This window comes from Gopherus flavomarginatus, chromosome 1 (genome assembly GCF_025201925.1).
Source record: "Gopherus flavomarginatus isolate rGopFla2 chromosome 1, rGopFla2.mat.asm, whole genome shotgun sequence".
Taxonomy (NCBI): domain Eukaryota; kingdom Metazoa; phylum Chordata; order Testudines; family Testudinidae; genus Gopherus; species Gopherus flavomarginatus.
The window spans coordinates 67,421,379-67,446,494 of NC_066617.1; the positions used below are offsets into that span (position 1 = coordinate 67,421,379).

General features: G+C 41.6%; 1 protein-coding gene across 1 annotated transcript in view; it reads left to right on the forward strand.

Moving 5' to 3' along the window:
* Positions 1 to 20,174, forward strand: part of HMGA2 (high mobility group AT-hook 2) — a 168,617-nt gene extending 148,443 nt beyond the window's left edge. The window contains exon 5 of the mRNA XM_050924290.1: positions 17,111 to 20,174. Coding sequence (XP_050780247.1) covers positions 17,111 to 17,167 — 57 coding nt within the window. The 3' untranslated portion in view covers positions 17,168 to 20,174. The remainder of the gene's footprint in view (positions 1 to 17,110) is intronic.
* The last annotated feature ends 4,942 nt before the right edge of the window (positions 20,175 to 25,116 follow it).

Genomic DNA, 25,116 nt, shown 5'->3' on the forward strand with positions numbered 1-25,116 from the left:
CCCAAATACCTTTACAAAGCTATCCATTGGGCACTATGTTTAATTAGTTCTCATGCTATCTGGACAGTGTAGAGGACACTGAGTGTGTTATGCACCTCCATGATGTTTTGTTCTGAACCAAATCGGATGTGTTCTGAAGCAGAATGCCTGCAAAGGACTGAAGTCTTTGGAGAGGTCTTTTCCATCCTGCTTCCATTAGGTACTATGATGCTAGGAGATAAATATAAATATAGCTAGATACATGCCAAGGAGTAGTCAGTGGATTCATAGTCTTACCCTACTCTGAAGTGGTCTTCAGAGGACTTTTTGCTCCCACTGGTGCTGAAAGGAAAGGCTATACCTCCCTGAGTCAGCATTGGTCATTCTATCCCATTGGCTATTCAACAGCAGAGAAGAGCAGATGGTGCTTGTGCGCAGAGTATCTTTATGTTTTATGTTGTAGTCAGGAGTCCACAGAAGCATATTTGGCAAAAGATGCTTAGGGGATGAACTACATGGAGTTAAGAACTGAGTCCAGAGCTGAAAGGGCCCAAAATATCCCTAACAGTAGACACAGCAGAAAGGGTGTCTGAAGTATATTTGGGCAACATCATTGAGAATGATGGTGTGGGGGGTGCATCTATTAAAAAAACAATTACCGTTGCCAGTAAATAAAAAGTTTTGCCATTATTTATATCATATAATTTAGCCAAGATTTCCTGCAGTGATATATCATTAAGACAACTTAGACAAATATCTGTTGGGACAGCTCTCCATAGCAGGGTCCAGGGATGAAGTGCCACCTCCACCTCCTGACTCACCTCAGCAAGACACCACCCTGCCCAGGCAGCTCTTACCGGCTGCGTGAGCAGTCAAAGGGGCTGGGAAATGAGGAGCAGACGCAACTCCAGGCCCCAGCAGCTGACGGTGGAATGCCACGGCTGCCCGCTCCATGGCACCACCAGCCAGAGGAGCAGGTTCCGCACACTGCATGCCTCTGGCTTCTCACCTATGACCTGGACAGAGGGCTGGGCCTGAGAGGGACTGGGGAAAGGAGCTTCCTCGGAACTGCCCCACTCTGGGTAAGGCACAGCAGTTTGGGGGAGCCTTGTGCCATGGGAGCGCCGGGGGTCAGCCTCAGCCCCAGGGGCTTGGGGCACCAGGTTTACATACCAAGCACATATCATGGACTCCCAGGGGGCCACAGACCCCTGGTTGAGAACCACTGGACTAGATTACCTTCTGGGGTCCCTTCCAGCGTGTCATTTCTGTGATTCTTTGAGTGCTATAATTTCTAGGTGCCCAACTTGAGACATCTTAAAGGAGCCTGACTGCCAGAAATTTTGAGCACCCACTCTCTAAATTCAAACCACTTGAAGGTGTCTCCAGAAAGACATCAAAAAATAAGAACTCCCAGAAAATCTTGGACTTTGTCTTATACCTGTGACAACAAAGATAATCAATAAACCAGTTGTGACCGGACCTCTCTCCATGATGCCCCAATGGGACACTGCTCAAGCTGTCGTAGGGACTTCAACGATTGGTTGCCACCTCTCACTGTCTGGTGCAGTGGCACTTTAGCTCTCTGGCCAAGGCACAATTGAGTCTCACCCCTTCCAAGATATAAAGTTAGAAACTAAAGGAATACTATGAACTCAAAACTAGATTTGTCCCAAGAGTCTTTGGCAGGATGCCACCCTTCTGCTTAGGGCTTGTCTTCATTCAGCCAGTCAGTGGTCTCAGTTGTCCCATCCCCCAGGAGGTTCGTCCAGGCAGCAAGCGGTCTCAGATTATTGGCTGAAACCAGGCCTCTCTCACCAACAGAGAAGCAGAGCTCTAATTTCCTCCTTGGTCAGCCTCAAATCAAGCTGGGTATCCCTCTTCACTCCTGACATGTTACAGGTGCGGTGGGGCAGAGGCAGTTTGGTCCACAGGCCCTCAATAACCCCATCCTTGCCAGTGTGTGACCTGTATGTCCCATCACACTAATCATTGAAGGTGATGTGAGTTGGAGTGTTACTTCAAAAAAAAGACATTTATTAGATCCAGGAGACAGGGTTTCATAGAACACCTATAGAGTTATGAGTGTTTAGCAACTTTTACAATCAAGTTCATAGATCCTAACACCAAGCTAGTTAAGTCAATGGAAAGACTCCCGTTGACTTCTGTGGGTTTGGGATTAGGTCTTTAAATGCTTGGATGTACTAAAATTATACAAGGACATAACAGATCATCAACTACATCAGAAAGGGTGGAAGATAAAGCACTAATGCATCAGATTGTTCTCTCAGAATTGTACCACATCGTCTCAGATGACAAAACTGATTCACAGTTTAATTTCCTATACAAAGATATCTATTACCCAGTGCTTGAAATCTCCAAGCCCGTTGGTCTTTTCAGACTGGTTTCACATGTTGTACTATAATACATACAAACATTTAGATATGAAGTAGCAGAAATAGAATAAGAAATGTTGGGAAAATATAGGAACCACAGAATGACTAAATGAACCAGTGAATATAATGCATTGTCATTGATTAAATATAGTCTTTGCCTATTATTGTCAATTATGGTCCTTTCATACCAAGCACAACTGAAAAAAAAAAACAATTTGTGAGTAGAAATAGCTGTGTGCTTCAGTGGTTTGAGCATTGGCCTGCTAAACCCAGGGTTGTGAATTCAATCCTTGAGGGGGCCATTTGGGGATTGGTCCTGCTTTGAGTAGGGCATTGGACTAGATGATCTCCTGAGGTCCCTTCCAACCCTAATAATCTATAATCATTTATTGATGTATGCTTCCTGGGAGAAGACGATTGGGAGAAAAACATTTTATTCTTTAAGGATTCCTCAGTATTTCTGGCATTTTATAAAGTCTCGCTATGAAAACTGTCCCTGGAAGAGTAAGTGATAAGCCCCAATCCCTCCCCATCACACAAACACACACCAAAAAACCTCTTAGAATATGAATAGGAAGCATTATACAGCTACTATATTAATGATGGGCAGTTATAGAATTGTTTTCTTTGAAATCACGGTTATATCACACTACACCAGTGCTGATTGCTGTCTCCGGACCACATATGGGCAGCCAATCAGAGCATGATACCAGTACCTTTGCTAAGACCATGCAGGCATACCAGTGTGCCCCCTCATGTGCATTAACTGGGCCTTAGTAAAAAAAAACCTTTAAAAACCCCACGAAAATCCAAACCTACAAAATCACAGAACACACACACATTTAAAAAATGTTTTTAACTCCAGCTGAATCCACATCATTTGGAATAGAACTCTCACCGTGTCTGCCTCTGTTGGTATGTTGGCATGTTGGTAGTAAGCAATCTTGCTTGTTTATTGGCTCTAACTTGAAGGTTCCAAAAGCCACCCTTATCCCAGTGCTGTGCTGGACCGTGCAAAGGGTTGGAGGCTGCAGGCATCCTGTTGCAATAGTAGGTCAGAGCACTATTATCATGGGCTACACAATTACTGTGATTACTGATATTATGGTACTACTGTGGTTATAGACGCACAGTAATATTTTCAAAAGCACCTAAGTGTAAGCAGCTTAGGTCCCATGAAAAGTCAGGTTACTTATGCACTTCTGAAAATGGGATTTAGGCGCTTTTGAAAATTTTGCTCACAATCTGTACTTTATTTTTAATGATCCCTGATTCTGTCTAACTCCACTAGAGTTTTGCTATGATACCCCTTGCTTTATCTTAACCCTGTTTATAGCATTTGAGAATCTTGACATCTGATGAAGTGAAGGGAAAACTATCATTCCTAAACTTGCTGAATTTTTGGTCAGCGAGCTGCTGAAGTAGTTTGATTCTGATCTCTGAACTCTGGTTTTGAAGATTATCTGCCACCCAACAGCCATGGGGGAAAAAAGGAGAGAAATAAAGAAAAACCAAATCACTCAAATTCTGCCTAAATTTTCATCTCTAGTTTCCCACATTGCAGTTTATAATGTCTCTCAGAGTTACCAATGGCTAATCTCACAGACAGGATGGATGGGGGGGTGGGGAGGGAAAGAGAGCACTGTATTGAAACCAGACAAGGAGTCTGGCAGAATGAAACACTGAGCTCTAGGACCCAGGGATCTACAGTGAGGACAGTGAATAGGTTTTTTCCTCCCTATTTCCCATGGCTGCTTTGAGATGAAATCTGGAAACTGAAATCGGAACAACACAGGGACAGATAGAGTATTTTAGGCCGCCTCCCCTTCACTTTAACAAAGTCTTCCAAAGAAGAATGTTATATAATGAGGCATTAACTGTAATTTATTTTAGTTCAATTTTTTTTACATTTAGGAAGAGGAAAACAGTTGAACACTGAGGTATAAACTTCCATAAATCTTTCTTTGTCTTCAAAGAAAAAGTATTTTGTGCATAGGTTTCCATCAGGTGCTTTTTTCTATTAGATTATAGGGGTTAGACATGTTCCATTTAAAAAAAAAACTACCATAAAGTTCTCTAGTCAAAAGGAAATAATCACCATCCATTAAATGAGACAGCCCCTATGTATTTTTAAATCAAACTATCCAATGTAGAAAAAGAAAAGTCTCAGCTCTGTGGTAATATGAATCACTTAGCAGATGGAACTCAAAAAGTTGGTTCATGTGCCATGATGAAGAGGTCCATACTTTATTGCCTTTTCCACCAGACTGCTCAGAGATATTCAAGAAGTTGAAAAATCTTTAAATGCGTGACTCTAAATCCCTTAGGAGTTGAACATATTAAGATGACAAGAAGAGTATGTCATTAAACCATAACTACCCTTTTTGGATTACCAGATATTTGTAGATTTATTGGCAAGATGGCTTAAATTAGGGATATATTTTTAGCCCGCAGCATATTATAATAAAATAGCAACAGAATTTTTTGCAGTAAAAAAGAGAGGGAAAACAGGGGTTCTTATTAAAGCCTACACAAAGTTCTCTGATTTTTGTGTTCTTTTGCATGCACAAGGAGGTGCTCCATGATTACACAATCACTAAAGCTTGCAAGGAAACCATTTCCATTACCCCATTTCACTCAGGAGTCCTCGTTGCCCTGCCTTTAACTGCAGACCCTCTGTTTAGTCTGAAACTGAAAATTAAACCCAGCACTTAGGCTCTCAAAGTTAAATCCTCTGCTTTGCTGCCAGCGCACAGCCTCACCAGTGTCTGTGTGGTAAAATCTCGGATTAAACTGTTCAGACATTTTAAAAGCGATTTTACAAGGCTTTTAGCCTTTAGTGTTTTCTTCTTTCATTGATTTTGTTGATTTATTTATTTATTTAAGAGACAAATCATGTAGATATATTACACCGCAAGGTCTCGCATGAACTTTGTTGAACCAAGTCAGAGGACCCAGCTTTCTTTCAGAAATATGTTTCTTATTCTGGGAGCTTTTCTGAGCACTCTTGGGGGTAAGGTAGAGCCATATTTGTTAAACTTTTCCTTTCATGAGTGAAAACAAATGAAGAGCAAATCAGTGAGATTTAGAAACAGCAATAATAAAAACAAAGTTCTCCAACTCAACCTTCCCCTTCCCTCAAAGAATGGGCTTGTTGTGCTCCTTGTAGCAGCCGTCGTTTTCTTTGTGAAGTAGGTTATGTAAATGGCTGAGTTGTTCAGTGTTTAGAAGCCTTCATGATTAGCACTCATAAAAATGGCACTGTGCACTTCCACTTTGAAAGGCTCTTTTATCTTACCTTCCTGAAGCCCCTTTCCAATGGATAAGCACGCTTGAGCAGGAAGCTGCAGGTTGGCCTTCCCACATTGCTTGGCCCTAATGAGGTGTGTGCAGCTCTTGGCTACAGTTTTTCAATCTCTTTCTTATTACTTCAAAGCAGGAGCTTTGAGGTCTAACCAAGTTTTAGCACTTGGCAAAACCTTTCAGCTGTGTTTCAAATGCTAGTTATTAATAATATATATAATATCAATTTGGCTACTCAGAAAAATCATTGTTGCCACCTGTCTGTAAATTAATTATAATGCTGTTGTAAGAGGTTATGGTTAGGATTTCAGTGTCATTGGGCATTCCTTATCAGCCTGCAACAAGCAATTACTCTTTTGAGGAATTAAAAGGACAAAACTCTGTCCTCAGCTTTGTATGTCTTTTTATAACAGGAGGCCCCCCAGATATCTGATTGGTGCCTCTTCTTTCCTATTCTACAACACACACTAAGGATATGTCTACACAGCAATTGAAAACCCGCGGCTGACGTGTGCTAGTTGACTTGGGCTAAGGGGCTGTTTAATTGAGGTGTAGACATTTGGGCTTAGACTGCAGCCTGGGCTCTAGGATCCTGCAGGGAGGAAGGATCTCAGACCTCGGGCTGCAGCACAAGCCCGAACGTCTACACTGCAATTAAACAGCCCCTTAGCCCGAGCCCTTAAGCCCAAGTCAGCTGCGGGTTTTTAATTGCAGTGTAGACATGCCCTAAGGAGACTCTCACTTCAGTGAGATAGGAGATCATGATGTTAGGCTTGGCTAAAACAGGTCATATGGATTTCAACCCACACCTTTATTTGGATTGTCGTCTCCCTGTTCTTTCATATTCTGACATCTCACGCCTACCAAAAACAAAATCATTGCTGTAATACTGACTGTAATTAAACAGGTGGGATGCACAGAAATATATGCTGTTTCATGCATGAGTCTTTAGGAACTCTTCAATGGTATTATAGATTATATCATTTCCACCTGCATTGACAGGAACATTTCTCTGGTACTGATAATCTTTTCTACCATCGGGAGGAAGAGTTTATACCAAGGCCTGTAATTTGTCAGTGTAGTGCACAGGCCTAAATACTAGGAATTACTGACCTCAGAGCTATGTGCTTGTTAATTTATTATTATCAGTTGTTCTATTTATATTGTTTTTAGCACCTCAAACCCATCCAGGTCATGGCCTCATTATACTGTGTGCTGTGAAAACATATAGTAAATTATAGTCCTTAACTTAACGGGCTTATAGTCTAAATGACAATTTGTAAAAGCTGTTTCCAAACCTTGGGATTTGCCAGTCTGCCACAAGGTTGTATAAGGTCACACTACTGATTCAACCAATATGCATTAGGAATGCCTCCTTACTTTCTTTAATATTTTATTTCACTCCTAGGTGACCTGGTTTTGTCTTTTAGCATGTGAACTCTCCAGGGCAGGGTGTATCTCTTTATCTGAGTTTGTACAGCCCCCCTAAGATTTCTGCAAGCAGGATTTGTCCCCAGTGTAAATGCTATATAGAATATATGCTTGAACTCTGCTCTGTGCAAAAAGTCCTCTGACCCGTTATAAGAAGTGCTCAATTTTGCCAGCTGACAGCTTTTACTGTAGTTCTAGTCAGGTGAGTCCATATTTTTAAAGGTATTCAGGCATCACTCCACTCAGTGTCACAAGGCCTGAGTGACTTAGATGGCTGTCTCATTTTCAAAAGCGACTGAGATACCTAGGAGCCTAAGTCTCATTGACTTTCAGTGATACGCAGGCTCCTAAGTGTGTAAGTCACTTGCAACACTGAGTGGAGTGATGCCTAAATACCTTTAAAATATTGGCCTTGGATCCAGATTTTGCCACTCTTACTCACATTTACTAGAGCCTTACTCTGCTATTAAGTAACATCACTGACTTCATTGGGACTATAAGCAGAGTAAGTGTCCCATTCTGAGATGCAGTGCTGACCAGTCAGGGGTTGTGTCACCACCTGCCCTGCAACCTGGGGTGCCTCACAATGCTTTAGTGCTGTAGCTCCCAACCTGAGCCCCTCACAAACAGCCAACCAACGTGCAGGTCACACCCTGAATGTGTGTGTGTAACTGCAGCCTTCCAGGAACACTGATACCAGCAGCTCTGGTTACGACATGCAGGTTGACCACACCACACTCCCAGTCCCAAATTCTCCCCCAAAACATGTGTTCTGCACTGTCCAGCTCTCTCCTGGACAGTCCACATATTGGAGGTCCATTGCGCCTGTAAGGGAACAATATCCAACTGTTTTTACTTCAAATGGAGATACCCCAGAGCCCTGTTTAACCAAAACACTGGATCAGTTTTGATTAAAGAATAAAACAAATGTATTTAACTACAAAGAGATAGGCTTCAAGTGAGTACAAGTACAAGGCATTAAAGCAGAAATGTTTACAAGAGAAATAAAGATAAACCACTTCCTAGTGCCAAAACTTAACAAACTAGACTTGGTTCAAGCTAAAATTCTTACCAGCTACAGCGCTGACCTTACCTGGGTGCACATTTAGCCCCTACTCGCCTTCTGCAGCTGTAACAGTAGCAACAGTCTCCAGTGGTTCCTGTTACAATCCTGCTTTGCTCTCCATGGAATTCCAGAGGAGTTAGCAACAGACAATGGTCCACAGTTCATAAGCTGGTCATTTCTGCAATTCTCTTTGGCATATCAGTTTAAGCACTCCCCATCGTGGCCTTACAAGGCACAGTAAGAGAAAGCTGTATAAATAAAATCATTTGATTTTTAAAGAAAGCCCCGGCAGATTCAAGGGATCACTACTTAGCATTGCTAGAATATTGCCAAAATCTTAGTGCGAACATCCAACAAGCTTCTTGAGCCAAAGATAATTAACCTTGAAGTGGTGACAAAAGAATTTTACACTAGGAAACTAAACAGAAGAAATACTATGGCAAAAATGCCACGCAGTTATTCCCTGTTGCAAGTGGGAGAGAATGTTAGATTCATCACCTAAGTCTTATGTCATAATTACCCTGAGGGTCAGGCTTGAAAGAGGAACTGACGACATCCAAAGGAGACCAAGGAATACACTGACTTGTTGGTCTTGAGAACACTCAAAATGCTACTGACAGTACTTACAAAAGCAACACATGCTCACATGGTTATTCACAACAGCAAACATGAGGAGCAGCAAACAAAGACACCAGGAAGCAGATCCACCTCAGCAGCTGATTAGGCCACTGCAGAAGGAAGTGTTTTGAGAACAAGAAGTGGCTAACTTTGTGATCAAAAAGGCATTGAGGTTCTGATAGGGTGCCTACGGGCAGCTGTACCCTGAGCGCCATCCTAGCTGTTTCTACTTCTAACTTTTATTAAGTAGTTGGATTAGTTTGTGGTTGTTATTTTTATTGATATGACAGTTTATATGCATTTGATTTTCAAAACAAAAAAAAATGGGGGATGGGAAGGAAGGGAGATATAACAGTAGCCACTGGAGTCAGGGATATTAGCGCCTGCCACATGATGTGGGGGGGATGTTAACCTTTTGATGTCCCAACCTATGTCATGGGAATGGAGCTAGGAAATAAAGTGCAGTCCCTTGCCAGAATTCCTGTGTTTCATGCTTTTATTGCAGCAGCTTGCAAGAGAATGAGGCAGAACTGCAGCCCCTACACTCTGAGAAGCATTAGGAATGCTCGTCCCTACTTCCCTGAGGGCACACAGCACCACTTAGGAACAAGAAACATGCACAGGCATGTCACGGCCTGCCCCTACACATCAGCCGGCTGATCTGGCCAGCCACACAAGGAGACAATAAGATGCACCACAGAAAGTGATGTGGTAGCAGTTGTTCAGCTTCTATGTGCCTAAGAGCATCTGAAAAATGTACCTCAGTGCTCCCATTGAGATGGTGCAGCTAGACACCACCCCTTACTCTATGTCACAATTAAGTCCATACAGGAGAGGGTTGAGAGGCATTTTGTAGTTCTCCCACTTCCCACCAGTCCTCCTTTAATTGCCTACAACAGCAGCAGTTACAAAGAAAGCAATTTTTTCATATAAATGCAAAAACTGGATTACAGAACAATCGAGTTAACTCAAACAATGCCTTTCTCTTACAGCTAAGATAACTGCATTAAAAGAGTTAAGGTTGCAAAATCAAGCATTCAGAAGCTAAGAAGTGCCTGAATTAAGGATAGCCAGGCAGCCTTTCAATTGATTGCTTAGCTGATTGCACCATTTCCATGATCTGTGGTTTTGTTCTTGATTTTGTGGCATGTCCGTAGGTGGATCTAGCACTGGTGTTGCGTGATCAGGATCTCTGATGCCCACCCAGTGACTGTCCCTTCATGCTTGAGATTATGTGTGTCTCTGCTGAGTTCGGTCAGAGTTCATCTGAACCCACAAAACCTTTCATTCCAGCATCCTGTTTCTCCTAAATGTTGGGACTGTTTCCCTGCTCCATCACACAGTATCCTTCTCTTTGGTTTGAAGCTTTGTCTCAGTGCCTGGTCCTATTGCATGCAGCAACACCAGATACAAGTCAGTAGGTCTGTGTAAAATACATTATCCTCTCATGAAGGCACTGCATAAGACTGTGATGTCTTCCTCTCTAGTGGCTCAGTCCTGCAAGGAACTGAGCGAAGTACTTAGGCACCTGCTTCTCTTTAAACATGGGAATAGTCCCACTGACTTCAGTGAGCTCTAATTTCTTGAATACTGTATAACAGCACAAGTTTGCACACCGTCAGAGAAGCAACCCTAGCAGGGTAGCAAACAGGTTTCAGAAGATCCTGACCATCTCACCTTTTCAGGCAGAGGAGGGATAGCTCAGTGGTTTAAGCATTGGCCTGCTAAACCCAGTGTTGTAAGCTCAATTCTTGAGGGGGGCCATTTAGGGAACTGGGGTGAAAATCTGCCTGGGGAATGGTCCTGCTTTGAGCATGGGGTTGGACTAGATTACTTCCTGAGGTCCCTTCCAACCCTGATATTCTGTGGCTACACAGGAGCAGGCTGGGAGGATACTTTTTCTATGGTAACATAAAGCCATGGCATGAGAGAGGTTGAGAATCATTGTGTTACAATATTCTGATAAATTTAACCACTTCTGCCAACTTCAACACCAGGAAGTGTCTCCCAATGCTAGTATATAGTGCACCTGCCCTCCTTTCAAATTTCTGTTTAAAGCGCTCTTCTTCCATGGAACCCATAACCATTAATCCACCTCTGTCAAAGTGCTGTCTCCAAAAAAAAAGATGATTTACTACTTTACTTCCTCTGGATCTCCCAGTTCAAGGCAACTTCACCTGTATTCCCCTCTGTGGTCTGTCAAGGGCACCCACTCTAGTCTCCTGGCTCCTCAGTTATCACTTCTCATGGGCAGAGACATGCATCTCTTTGCCTCCTGACCAAGGTTTTTCTGGGCTGCACAGTTCCCTGCCTACACTGTAATAGCCCAATGCTCCAGACATTGTAAAGAGGCCACTGTACATAAGAACATAAGAATGGCCGTACCAGGTCAGACGAAAGGTCCATCTAGCCCAATATCTGTCTACTGACAGTGGCCAATGCCAAGTACCCCAGAGGGAGTGAACCTAACAGACAATGATCAAGTGATCTCTCTCCTGCCATCCATCTCCATCTGCTGACAAACAGAGGCTGGGGACACCACTGTCTGTCCTTTGCTTTCTCTTCAAAGGCGATGAACAGCCACCAGTCACAAGTTACCACTCAGCTCTTTCTAAGCAAGCACGTTTATTCTTAAGGTGAATGCATTACAGAGAAGCCACATAACAAACAATAAAAGTTCCTATATGCAGGCTAAACACTTACCAGAGTATTTTAGAACCTTGATAGGCCTTTCCAGCCTTTCATAGGAAGGTTGGGGGCCCCACTTGGACAAAAGATCCTGTCTGTTTGCTAGATCAGAAGGAAGGCCTTGAGTCAATTTAAACTCAGGCTATTTATCCAGAAGTCCTTTCTTTGTCTGTTGGTCTCTGGAGAATCTAGTTTGAAGTAGTATATGCAAATCTCTCCAGACAGTGGTTCTGCTCTACAGGAGTTACAACCTGAGGGAATTTTCCCCCACTGTTCTTAGTTCCTGGAGGAGCTATGGTCACCCTGACCCCTGGAGTTACATGCAATCCCTGGCCCACAATGATACATAAGCTTAAGACAGTATGGTCCTCCAAAGATACTGCAGGAAATTGCCATATCTGTCACACCTAATTTTTGTTCTGTCTCTGTTTAGGTGGTAAGCACTCCAAATCAGAAAGCATGTCATCTTCTGTGTTTTGTACAATACCAAACAGCCAGTAAATAATAACTACTGGCTAGGCTACTTACAAATATCTTTCTTCTACTGTCACTCCTAAACGAAGTGTTCTGGTCTTAGTGTTTGCATAGAAGGAATTCAACCAGGCTTCACACAAGACAATTGTCAGTCTGCAAGTCAATATTCCACTCCCCTTAGCAGAGTAACAACTTTTCCAGTTCTGCTTTTCTTCTTGAAAAGCTCTTCTTCCAAACCAAAATGATCCACTGCATTGCCAACCTCAAACATTCAAAAATCATGAATCAAGTCCCAAAATTATGAGATTGTCTTAAAATCATGAGATTTAAATAAATAAATAAATAAATAAATAAATATGGTGTCCTATTTACTTGATTTCTGGGATTTCAGCTTTAAGGTGCCCTTGGATCACATTTTCAAACCTTTTACCACAATCATGAGGGCTAGAATCTTTCTTTAAAAAAAATAGCTAAGATTCTCATGCAATCTCTTGCTGGAACTTTAAGAAAAACTATTAAATATCACAAGCCTTTTGATAACATTAAAAGAGGTTGCAACGCTGGCACTACAACATACCCTTTGGCAATGAAGATGTCTCTTCAGCTCTCCAAGGCTGGCTGTGAAACACTTATTTCCACAAACACTTTCTCCAGAGACTGCTGCCAGTAACCCCCCGCTCTTCCTTTCTGATAGTGTGGTCAGAAGTCCACCTGCTCTTAGAAAGAACCAGTTAAGGTTGCAGTATTCTCCCAACTAGCCAATCATAAAATGATGCAAGTGGTCCTGTAGCTGCACTCCTGGGGGAATGCTGCACCACTGCGCAATGCAGACCCAGCATTGGGCTGTTTCTCCCTCTGGATCCCTGGGTTATGAGGGATAGGGAGGTGGGTGTCTGGGCTTGCGGGGGGCATGACTTGGCTCTGGGAAGGGAGGGGATGCGGATATCTGGGCGGGGGGCGTGGCTGGGCTCTGAGCAGTAGAGGGGACAGATATCTGGGCTGGGGGTACCTCACAGCTGGGCTCAGAGGAGAGGGAGGTGTGGATATCTGGGCAAGGGTGAGCCTCACAGCTAGGCTCTGTGGGGGGGAAGGTGTGTAGGTATCTGGGCTCTGGGGGGCCCACGGCTGGGCTCTGAGTGGTAGGAGGTGGGTGTCTGGGCTAGGGAGGGCCCTGCAGCTGGGCTCTGGGGGGAGGGGATATGAGTATCTGGGCTGGGGGGGGCTACAGTTGGGCTCAGGGGGGGAGGGATTGGGTTGTCTAGCCCCCCCCCCAGACGGGCTCTGGAGAGGAGGGGGCAGAGAAACAGGAACTGGGTTGTCATGGGGGTTTCTTTAACTCTCTCCTTCTAGGGGAATTTCTGTGTGTGTCTGTATTGTTACAGACATACTTGCTGACAGGTGTTTTGAAATAAATTACCAAAATAATTGAAAATGGCATGGTTATATAGTGTTATTTTGACAAATAAAATTTGCAGAATTTTGCAGAAATGTAAAATATTGTGTGCAGAATTTTTAATTTTTTTGGCACAGAATTCCCCCAGGAGTAGTAGCTTAACTGTTGGGTATGTGAAATGGGCTTCTAGAAAGTTCAGGCAACTCATTGCTGCCCTCTACATAGCCTTAAAAATCATTGGAGGTTTCCAGGCTGCTCCTCATACCATTACTAATTAAATGTCAAAGCTAACACAACTTCAAAGTCAGTAGAAAGCAGCATTTTAAAAAAAAAATCTATGTATGTTATGTTAAGTAAAGAAAACAGAATCCAAAGTCATCATTTTCAGCTGAATAGTCACTGACAGCTTTGAGCAAAGTGGTTGCTCGTCGTGATCTTGATGAGCCTCTGAATTTGCAGAGTGTCAATGCAATATGTTTTAAAACAGCTTCTTCCACTTATAGTACTTGCCAGCACAAAGATGGCTTCAGATACTGATTTTCTTCTAGCCTGAACTGTTACAACAGCCCCCTATGTCATTCTGCAAGATGGGGAAATGAGTGGGGAAAACATATCATGTATTTATGAATTTTATGAAGTGTTAAAAAGATTGGTTCAGTACCTGAATATTCTGAACGTTGGTGAGGGGGATTAAAATTCACCCATGCACTTGCTGTTCAGTGACAACTTTCATTGCAGTAATCTAAATACCTCCCATGTCACTGGAAAGGGGTCATTGTGAGGAAGAAAATTGTGTATCTGCATGCTCGCTTAGTGCCTTTCTGGAATTTAAATACTAATTGAAAAGACAAGGTCAGAGGGCAGCTGACACTTGACTTTGCTCTCTTTCTTCTGGCCATGGCTTTGATCATGCTACATCTTTCTTTGTGCCTAGTACTCCAGAGAGTACCCTAGGGTCATGGCCTGTTTCCTAGTCAAGAGGTATAAACCTACTGGCTTAAATATTTGAGGCCCATGGTTTAGCAGGGAGGGGGGCTTTTGCTTCATGCTTTCCACATTTCCCACATAACCCAAAGCAGACTAAACAAAACCAGTGTGAAATCTCATGGCTTGATGCTGCTATGGTTATATTTTTTAAGCTGTCATCCATTCATTTGTACTTGTGGTTATTCCCTGGATTTACAGCTTTTTTCAGCCTTTTTTTTGGGGGGGGGGAGCACCTTTTGAAAAGAGATTGCAGTAAGCAATGGCCTATGATTAAAGCCCAATGTTTTTTTTCTCGATGCTGCTCTTGTGCAGCACTGTCACACATGGTAGCATTTAGGAGCCCTTCACAGCTGAGGTGTTTCAAACACTAATGAATGGAAGTTTGGTCATATAATGCAGACGAGCTTTAAGGCATGCTTTACTGAATGGTGTACTGTAGCGGCCTGGGAAAGGAAGAGAGTTATAAATTGTGTCAGTTAGCCACCCAGACAAAATGAAGCCATGTGGAAAATCAAATCTATTAAAGTATGAAGACTGTTATAAGCTGTTTTAAGCTAGTCATTCTTAAAAGGTCTCACTTTGCTGTAGGGGTAAATGTTTACCTATTCTTCCTAGATCTGTTTCACATGCTGTCTTAGGAGAGGATGTGCAGCTTTTGATAAAAATCAACCTCACACTAGCAGCCCTTTTATCAGAAATGTTTATTGTCTACAGTTTACCAGCCATGTCCTGAAAGGTATTGCACATTTATTAAATAAGCATGTGAAGAGGATTGCACGGCAGAGCTGGGCCTGCTGAAGGAAAACATCAAGGCCAGAGGGATGGGGCAGAGGAGAGCAATTGTTTTTAAGAGAGGGGCCTGCAAGGATATATGTCAAATATACTTTTCGTGGCTAGCCCACCTTTCAGACACTGCATCTTGCCGCAGAGTTGTTTTTACATGTATTTTAGTGTTCAGACTAAGTGGTTCATCAGAACTTGGTTAAACTTCTAAACAACAGTTGAGAAACATCTACTCAAACAACTTCTCTTCTTAATCTTTGAAAGATGTCAGGTTAAAGGAAAGAAACTCCACCTAATACTGCAGGGTTGAAGTTGCTACTTTTAGTAGAGATATTTTCATATTTTTCTTCATGTTGTCTGAGGACATCAGAACTAAAAGAGCATTCTGGTGTTAATGAACATGATGCTCTCCTCTTTCCTTGTTTAAACACATGAGTAAGGTTGCATCTACTTAATGTACCTCTGGCATGAGAAATGTCTCGATCAAAGTCACCCCAGTGTCAAACCCAAAACAAGATCATTATGGTTGTACTCAAAGCCTCCTCCAATTCCTAGCTATTTATTTAGTCTCACCTCTCTTAAGTCAACATAAAAGCAGCATAGGTCATAAAGAATTAAAAGTGGGCAGACTGAAAGACAACTAAAAATAAATTGATGTGGTCAACCAGGTCAGTACCTTTTCCAAGAGGGTTGAGGTCCCCAAGTTCTTGGTTTCTTTCTGGATTCCATCTGGTGGCAAGAGGTCAGAGCCACAGTTTGGACAGGCATAGCTGGACATTGGAAGAGAACATTTCCTTCCAATTTACAAAATTACTAAAGATAGTTAAGACCCAAGCAGACTGCGAAGAGCTACAAAAGGATCTCTCAAAACTGGGTGACTGGGCAAAAAAATGGCAGATGAAATTTAATGTTAATAAATGCAAAGGAATGCACATTGGAAAGCATAAGCCCAACTAGATATAAAATGATGGAGTCTAAAATTTGCTGTTACTACTCAGGAAAGAGATCTTGGAGTCATTGTGGATAGTTCTCTGAAAACATCCACTCAATGTGCAGTGGCAGTCAAAAAAGCGAACAGAATGCTGGGAATAATTATGAAAGAGATAGATAATAGGACAGAAAATATCATGTTGCCTCTATATAAATCTATGGTACGCCCACATCTTGAATACTGTGTGCAGATGTGGTCACCCTATCTCAAAAAATATATATTAGAATTGAAAATGGTTCAGAAAAAGGCAACAAAAATTGTTAGGGGTATGGAATGGTTTCCGTATGAGGAAAAATTAATAAGACGGAGACTTTTCAGCTTGGAAAAGAAATGACGAAGGGGGGATGTGAGCGAGGTCTATAAAATCGTGACTGGTGTAGAGAAAGTAGATAAGGAAGTGTTGTTTACTGTTTCTCATAACACTAGAACTAGGGGGTCACCAAATGAAATTAATAGGCAGCAGGTTTAAAACAAACAAAAGGAAGTATTTCGTCACACAACACACAGTCAGCCTATGGAACTTTTTGCCAGAGGATGTTGTGAAAGCCAAGACTATAACAAGGTTCAAAAAAGAACTAGATAAGTTCATGGAGAATAGGTCCATCAATGGCTGTTAGCCAGGATGGGCAAGGATGGTGTCCCTCGCCTCTGTTTGCCAGAAGCTGGGAATGGGCAATGGGATGGATCACATGTTGATTACCTGTTCTGTTCATTCCCTCTGGGGCACCTGGCATTGGCCACTGTCGGAAAACAGGATACTGGGCTAGATGGACCTTTGGTCTGACCTTCTAGGGCCATTCTTACATTCTTATGTTCTAATTTACATGGGTATGGAGGTATCATGGAAGAGGACCCTTGAAATAATGTAAAGGTTATAAAGAGTGTTCATTCAGCTTAGGAAGTAATTATAATTTATGCAGAAGTCCTCAGTGGCAACCATGTCTGCCTTTGTAAATGAAAGGCATAGACACAATGGTAATTATTTATTTTGTGTATTCCAGGAAGAGACTGAAGAAACTGAAGAGACGTCCTCACAAGAATCTGCAGAGGAAGACTAGGAGACCACACCATTCAATTTCTACCTCATCAGCAGTTGGGTCTTTTGAAGGGAGAAGACGCTGCCTTGACCACTTATTTTCTATGCCATGGTCTTTCCACTTATGCCTGGGGGGAAAAAAATCACATAACCTTAAAAAAGACTATATTAATCACCTTCTTTGTAATCCCTTCACAGTCCCAGGTTTAGTGAAAAACTGCTGTAACACAAAGGGGACACAGATTACCGATGCAACTTTTAATTACTGTTTTCTTTTTTCTTAACCTACTAATAGTTTGTTTGAGCTGCTAAGTAAGGGTGACTGGGTCAGGAAAGCTTTGAATCAGATTTAAGTCATTCACTGCACTGCATATAAACAAGAGACTTGTAACATAATTATAACGGGCATTGAAATAGGAAAGGCTTGGTGTGTAACATCATTGGCCTTACAACACCTCCAAGAACCCACTCCCTAGCTTAGTAAACTCCCTGTTTAGAACACCAAAGATAAGGGATAGATACTACTCTTTTTTTTGTAACCTTGTAGATTTGTACTTGATTTTTTTAAAACCTTACTGTTATTTCAGGAAGAATTGAGAGCTGATTTTTCACTTAATTCAGCCGATAATCAAAAGAAAGGAAAAATAGGTACTTTCATTTTTCAAAAGGGATGACAAAGATACGTTGTATACTTACAGATACAAACATATCAGCAGAAGTAGTAATAAATTAAACTCACAGCACTCATCTTCAGAAAACTAGAAATTCAGGTAGACTCAGCTTTCCGCAGAGCCAGACATTTTTTACAAAACTAGAGGTGACTAACACCAAAACACTCTCAAGCCATATAAAGACATAGATTTATCAATTACAGTGGTTTTGGAGATAAAAATCATGAAAAGGTATCCCAGAACGAATCAGGAACTTATCTGAACCAAGAAAAAAATGTTTTGTTTGACTTCACCTAATTTTACCCATCATGTATCAATATTTCAAAGGGAATGAATCTCTTCTCATTACTCACCAGTTTTGATGTAAGAATCAATATCATGTACCTCAAGTGAGCTTGTGTATTACTTTAAGCAATATACTTTGACATAGGATGGTTCGCTGGGCAGTTTTACTCCAGTGACATTTCTCCATCTTTTCCACTCAAAACAGCACTTTTAGCAACAGATGCAATATTATCCCACTATTCAATACTACCTCTGATTTTTACAATTAACTCAACAGCCTGATAAATACATGCTGCTATACACCTACAATGCAGGAAATTATTATTGGGTAGATAATCATGAATATCTCTATTTTCTCCTTATTTTTTTCTTCAACACTTAATGACGCAATATTTTTAATGTGTTTCAGCATGACTATGTATGTTTCTTTTTTTTAATGTACTTATTCCTATTCTCTGCTAGATTTCTGTGTAATGTACTGTTAACTTGAATATATTTTTGTACTGAATACTCATAGGTTTGTAAGGATAATTTTCAATGACACTACATAACATAGAAAAACATTAGTTGTAATGTTTAAATATTACTGTCCAAGTTTGTACCTCAAATGAATTGTTTAAAGAAATGGACTAATCGATTGACAAAGACCTACCTCCGGACTTTAAATGGAATGAACTTGTTACTTTCAGCATTAGTTTGAGATGTTTGAAACAGGACTGCAACTAATCCCTAATTCAAAACTTTTTTGTAAAAGACCTTTGCTGGAAATGAACACATATTAAATTACTTTCATATTAAAAACAAAAAACAAAAAAACCTTCAAAGAAACTTGAAGCTTTGTAGGTGGGAAGCAACAAGCTCAGCTTTTGCATAATGCAATCACAAATATGTGTTTTTAAAAAAAAAAATTAGTAGATTGTAAGGAAATACTTGACAAGTATTTTCATGTATTTTACACAAATGTGATTTTTTTAATGTTTCAAACCTGATTTATTTTAAATGCTTCTTATGTAGAGTTTTTTATTCCTCTCTCTCTCTCTCCCCCTCTCCCTCTCTCGCTCTCTCTCTCCTAGTCAGTACATCTGCTTTGTGACATTGTATTATTAACTGGGCCGGGGGTAGTTTCTCAGGAAGGCTTCTATCAGTTTGGCTTTAGTACTGAGTCAAATGCAACTAAAGATAACTACTTACTGGCTTCTTCAAAGACGTGATATCAAGAAACAAGGATCTCCTCAAAAGACTGCAGAGGGCTCATTCTTGGGGATTGCCAAGAAAGAGCTGATCAGAGTATTAAAACTAGATATGTTAATATTAACTAAACGAGGGCTAATCATATCCATTCTGTAGCTCATTAAAGACTGCATCCATTGCCCATTGAAGTCAATGGAAGGACTCCAGTTGACTTCGAAGGACGCTGGATCAGGTCCTAACAATTTCATGTTCAGCAAATGCATTTTGTTTTGTTTTTTCAAAACACAGTGTTCAACAGATGAAACAGAAGTAGTTGATGCGTGTGGATCAAGCTCCGAGGGACTTACAGCTCTGATCAAGTTCATCTTATATTGTCTATATATTGTAGTACAATCAAAACACATTACTACCTCTTAGGGCCTCCTATACCTCATTTTTCAGACTGAAAACTGCTCGTGGCCATTGAAACAGTGAGAACATCATAAAATTTTTTATATATATAGTTTATTTTTGTGGGAGATAAATTTTATAGGACTGTTCTTTGCTGTCATTGGTCACTAGTAAATAAAACTGGACATTACACATTTCTACCATTTCTGCAAGATAGGTATGTTTGCAGGAAACAAGTTTCAAGATGTTTAACTGCAGGTTACTGTTTTCCTGTTCCTTTTTTGCTTTGTTCTTCATGTAGAATTGCTGTCTATGATTGTACTTTGAATCGCTTGCTTGTTGAAAATGGTCCTTTAATGGATTATCACAGTCTGTTCGGCACAATAAACATAATAGCCTCTGTGATCCCCAAGTTGTTTGGTTCTTAGACTTTTGTCACAGCTCCATGAAATGGGTAATAAAGTTTGGTCACAGTGGGCCAAATTTGTAAAAGTTTGTATGCAAATCATTTTTGTGTGAGAACCATGGATAATGTACAGATCTTTGTGGTTGAGTTAAAGGGAGTTGTTTTTAAAGACTTTAGTAATCAGAGTTAGTTTGGAAGATTGTGGTATATGCCCACACATTTATGTTTGCAACTGTGCCTCACTCTCTTACTGTGATTGTTCTAATCTTATTAGTCCATATATTTAGTTACACATGTTCTCTGTATTAGTTTATTTCCAAGCTACTCTTTTCAGCATACCTAACCTATAACCATTATTTTTTCTAGTGCTTGGTGGCATGTACTTTTTGAACTTGGTTATTTTGTAAGGCAAATAACCTGGAACATAATCCCAACACGAGTACTGAGAAGTAATATACGTAACTTCAGTTCTGAAGCAGAGATCTGAGCAATTTCATTCATTGCATTTTCTGTCCCCTTTTGCTCCAATCTCATTCCTTGCTCAACAGTGTTACAGGACCATTCCATTTCACATTTCAGTTTTCCTGGTGGTCTACCTCCCTCTGATTGCCATCACTCAACTCTTCCTGTTATTTTATCTGATCTTATGCTCCAGCTGTAACCCGCCCACCTGGTGGATTGGCCAGCTCACTGAACTTCTGTAACTGTGCTTAACTCCCCATATCTTCTTATGAGTCATTCCTCTAGATCACCTCACTCCCACTTGTCTTCTTGAGATAGCTTCCAATAAATCTATCCATGATGCACTTCCCAATGGGACTGCTCATGTTTAAAACGTGCACAAGTGTTTGCAGGATCGAGACCTATGTTTGTCAGCTCCCACGTTTCTGCTCTGTCCAGTACAACTGTAACAAAGGTTATGATAAACTTTCACCTCTGTCACTAAACTCACATCAGGTCATTTTCTCACGTCAGATTTGGGGAGGGGTTTTTATGCTGTTGCTGCAGGAGCTTGGCTAATATTCATTTTATAGTGGTTTCACTGCCTGTCATGGTATAATCCCCCACGCTAAACCTTAGCGTCCAAAAGATGGGGTACCAGCATGAATTCCTCTAAGCTCAATTACCAGCTCAGTACTTCTAGCGCTGCCACCAACCAGGAGTTCCAGTGCCTGGTACACTCTGGTCCCCCCAAAAGCTTGCCCGGGGACTTCCAAGACCCAGACCCTCTGGATCTTAACACAAGGAAAGTAAACCCTTTCCCTCACCGTTGCCTCTCCCAGGCTTCCCCTCCCTGGGTTACCCTGGAAGATCACTGTGATTCAGACTCCTTGAATCTTATAACAGAGAGGAAAATTCACCTTCCCCCTCCTTCTCTCTCCCCCTCCCAGACTCTCCCTGAGAGAGAAAGTAATCCTAACACAGAGAGAAAATTAACCTCTCTCTCCCCCTTCCCTCCTTTCTCCCCACCAATTCCCTGGTGGATCCAGACCCAGTCCCCTGGGGTCTCACCAGAATAAAAAAACAATCAGGTACTTAAACAAGAAAAGCTTTTAATTAAAGTAAGAAAAAACAGTAAAACTTCTCTTTGTAAATTTAAGATGGAATATGTTACAGGGTCTTTCAGCTATAGACACTGGGAATACCCTCCCAGCCTAAGTATATAAGTACAAATTAAAATCCTTTCAGCAAAATACAAATTTGAACTCCTTCCAGCCAAATACACATTTGCAAATAAAGAAAACAAACATAAACCTAACTCGCCTTATCTACCTAGTACTTACTATTCTGAGCACATAAGAGCCTGTATCAGAGAGATTGGAGAGAAACCTAGTTGCACGTCTGGTCGCTCTCAGAACCCAGAGAGAACAACCACCAAACACTAACAGCACACACAAAAACTTCCCTCCCTCAAGATTTGAAAGTATCCTGTCCCCCGACTGGTCCTCTAGTCAGGTGACAGCCAGGCTCACTGAACTTGTTAACCCTTTACAGTCAAAAGAGACATGAAGTACTCCTGTTCTATTAACCCTTAACTATCTGTTTATGACACTGCCCATGTATGCAACAGTGCCTAACGCATGGTTTCTTACAGCTCCCTCTGAACATCTGGTGCTGGCCGCTGTTGGAGACAGGATACTGGACTAGATGGACCATGGGTCTGATCCAGTGTGGCGATTCCTGTTATCTTATGCCCAGAAGATAGGATGCAGCCTTGTCATACCCCATTCTTTACCTGACACCATAATGAAGTATCATTTCCAACCTTCACACCTTTGCATTCCTTCACATCGTTTTTCTGTTAATTTTCCCCATCTCACTAGGGACTCAGCTGCTCTGAATTTCCCATAATCTTCCTTTCTGCATTTATTTTTAAAACCCAAGAAATATTTATTCATGAATCCATACCTTTCTTCCACTAGCTGTGAGTGAAAGTCTGGGTGCCCCATATTTTTCTTTGATTGGAAACCACTGTGACCTATAGCATTATCACTCTCGTGTGTGTATGAGAGAGAGAGAGGAAATACTTTGGCTGCCATACTTTAAAAACAAATTAATCTTTGTACATTTGCATTCCTCTCGTCATTTCATGTACTGGCATGATTCACACTTTTCTTCATTCCAGAGTGGCTCTCCCACCCTGCTATACCCCTAACAACATTCTATACAGAAGCTGCTTCACCTTAGTCCTTGATTTACCCGTGTATAGTGATCGCTGCAGTTGATTTATTGTGTCTCCCCTATGGACTGCCTGGTCCAGTCATATGTTGTACTAAACCATTACCTTTATGTTGCATTTATTCTCCCTTTGTTTTCCATCACTACTGAGCTTTTCTGCCAGTACCTTTCTTGCTGATTCACTGTGACACAATGAACAAAGGTTCAGCATCATTCCTTCCATCACCTCTCTTCCATTCCAATTACCCTTTCCCCCCATCTGGGGCATCTCTTTCTTACCTCCCTTTAGTGTTTCCTTTGGTTCACCTATTTTGTCTGCTACAGACTCTCATTCCTTCAATCTTTGTTTGCAGATGCTCCAATAGTCAAAGTGAACAGTCTTGCAGTTAGTATAATCTGAAAATACATGAAGTAAATTATTATTAGCAATTAAGATATTAGACCAATGGTACTTATTTCTGATAAGGAAATGTGTTGACCATTTACACGCCAAATAATAGGACTGCATCAGCACCAACAGTAAAGAGTTGACTCCATAATCTATGCTAGTTATAGATATAGCAGACAAGCTTATTCTTCTCATCTACTCAGTAGCAAACAGGGAAATTACAAGATTAAACAATTAGAGGTATACACCTAAATCTGCAAAAATGGGCATGATAATAGTACGGGCATAATTAATGACAGCAAAAAATTCAGAGCTGTCATATAAAGTAATAGACTTACAGTCAGCAACAGTGAGGCAGCTCCTGGAGAGGATGAGAGCAGTGATCCTAATGTACACTATATTAATGCTCACCAAGGAGTGAAAATCGCATACGTGAGGTATGAGTGGATCCCAAAACTGAGTAGAAACCCTAATTTTCACTAGACGAGTTCTCTGAAAGCAGAAGTCACAGCATTAAAACTATTATTTCCAAGTTGTATGTTAGTGTCAGTAACAGCCTATTGGGTAGGACCACCAAAGACTATGATTTTAATCTGAGGGTTTTTTTTTTTAATTCAGAAAATCCATTAAATGTATATAGTCCCTCGAGGCATTTTATTCTTAGTTCACGGAGTAGACAGAAAAATAAGCACAGTTTTATTACACTGGAGCACATTCACCCATAAAAACATAGTTTTAGGACTATCACATAATAAAACAAATTCTAAAACTTAAATCAACATTTGAAAACAATCTGCAGTTCCGTGGGAGGGGCTGCTATGGGCTTGCCTGGACTGCAGAGGATCATCCTTAAAACTACCGTAAGCCTGTAAGATAAGGATTTTATGAGGAATGACTAACAGAATGTTCAAAAAGGTATTTATAATGCATTGGACTGTAAAGGAACTTGAAGCCAAGAAGTATCACTCTCCTGCCCAAGACACTGTAGGCCCGTATTGTTGCCAAGGTTCACAATATGTACATCTTGGATTGTTTGGCTCTATCCACATCACACACAACAAACAGGCAGGAACCCCAGTGAAATGCCAGGATCATTTGGCACATTGGGGTGCTGCCTATTTTCCCCCCGGGCACCTCATTTTGTCAGGATGAACCACAGGAGTCTGTCTAGTTCGCTACCCTCCTTCACCAATAAGGCGCGTCGCTTAGAGAACAGTGTCCAGCTTTTTCAACAAGATAAGCAAATCTGAAGAGGCAAATCAAAAAAACATCAAAAGATCAGCTTCTGCCAGCACAGAAGTTTCGCCGGCTTCATGTTCCAAATGATCCTGGGCTCCATCTGAGCTCGTGCCTGTTTGTTCTGCTATATCCTCTGCGACTCTGGCTTACCGAGCCCACAACTGTTCCTGGGGGCAGCCTCCCTCCATAAGTCAATCAGCCTCACTCTGTTTTCCTCCATCAGAGATCATCTCTTAGCAACCCAGCATTATCACACCCAGTTACGCCATCAGTTGATGCGTTCCAGCTTCTCTCTGTCTCTTCTACTGCCCTTATCAACTGGTCTGTTTTCTGTGCTGGCCAGGGTACTCGCAACCCCCTCTCATTCCTCCTCCTGCCCCTAGCCTCTTTAAAATAGAATTAAAATAAAATAAAAAAAAACTGCAATTAAGAGAAAAAGATCTGGCTCCCACTCTGCCTGTCAGGGTGAGGACAAAACTGGATCACCCTGGTCCCATGGATAATGTCACCAGGGCCAGCTCTTCCATTTAGGTGACCGCGCTAGGATTTGGGGGGGGGGGCGGCATTTTGCCACTCGGTGGCAATTCGGCACCAGGGGGTCCTTCCGCGCTCCGGGTCTTTGGCAGCAATTCTGCAGCGGGTCCTTCACTCGCTCCGGGACCTGCCGCAGAATTGCCGCCGAAGACCCGGAGCACGGAAGGCCCCCACCTAGGGCGTCAAAA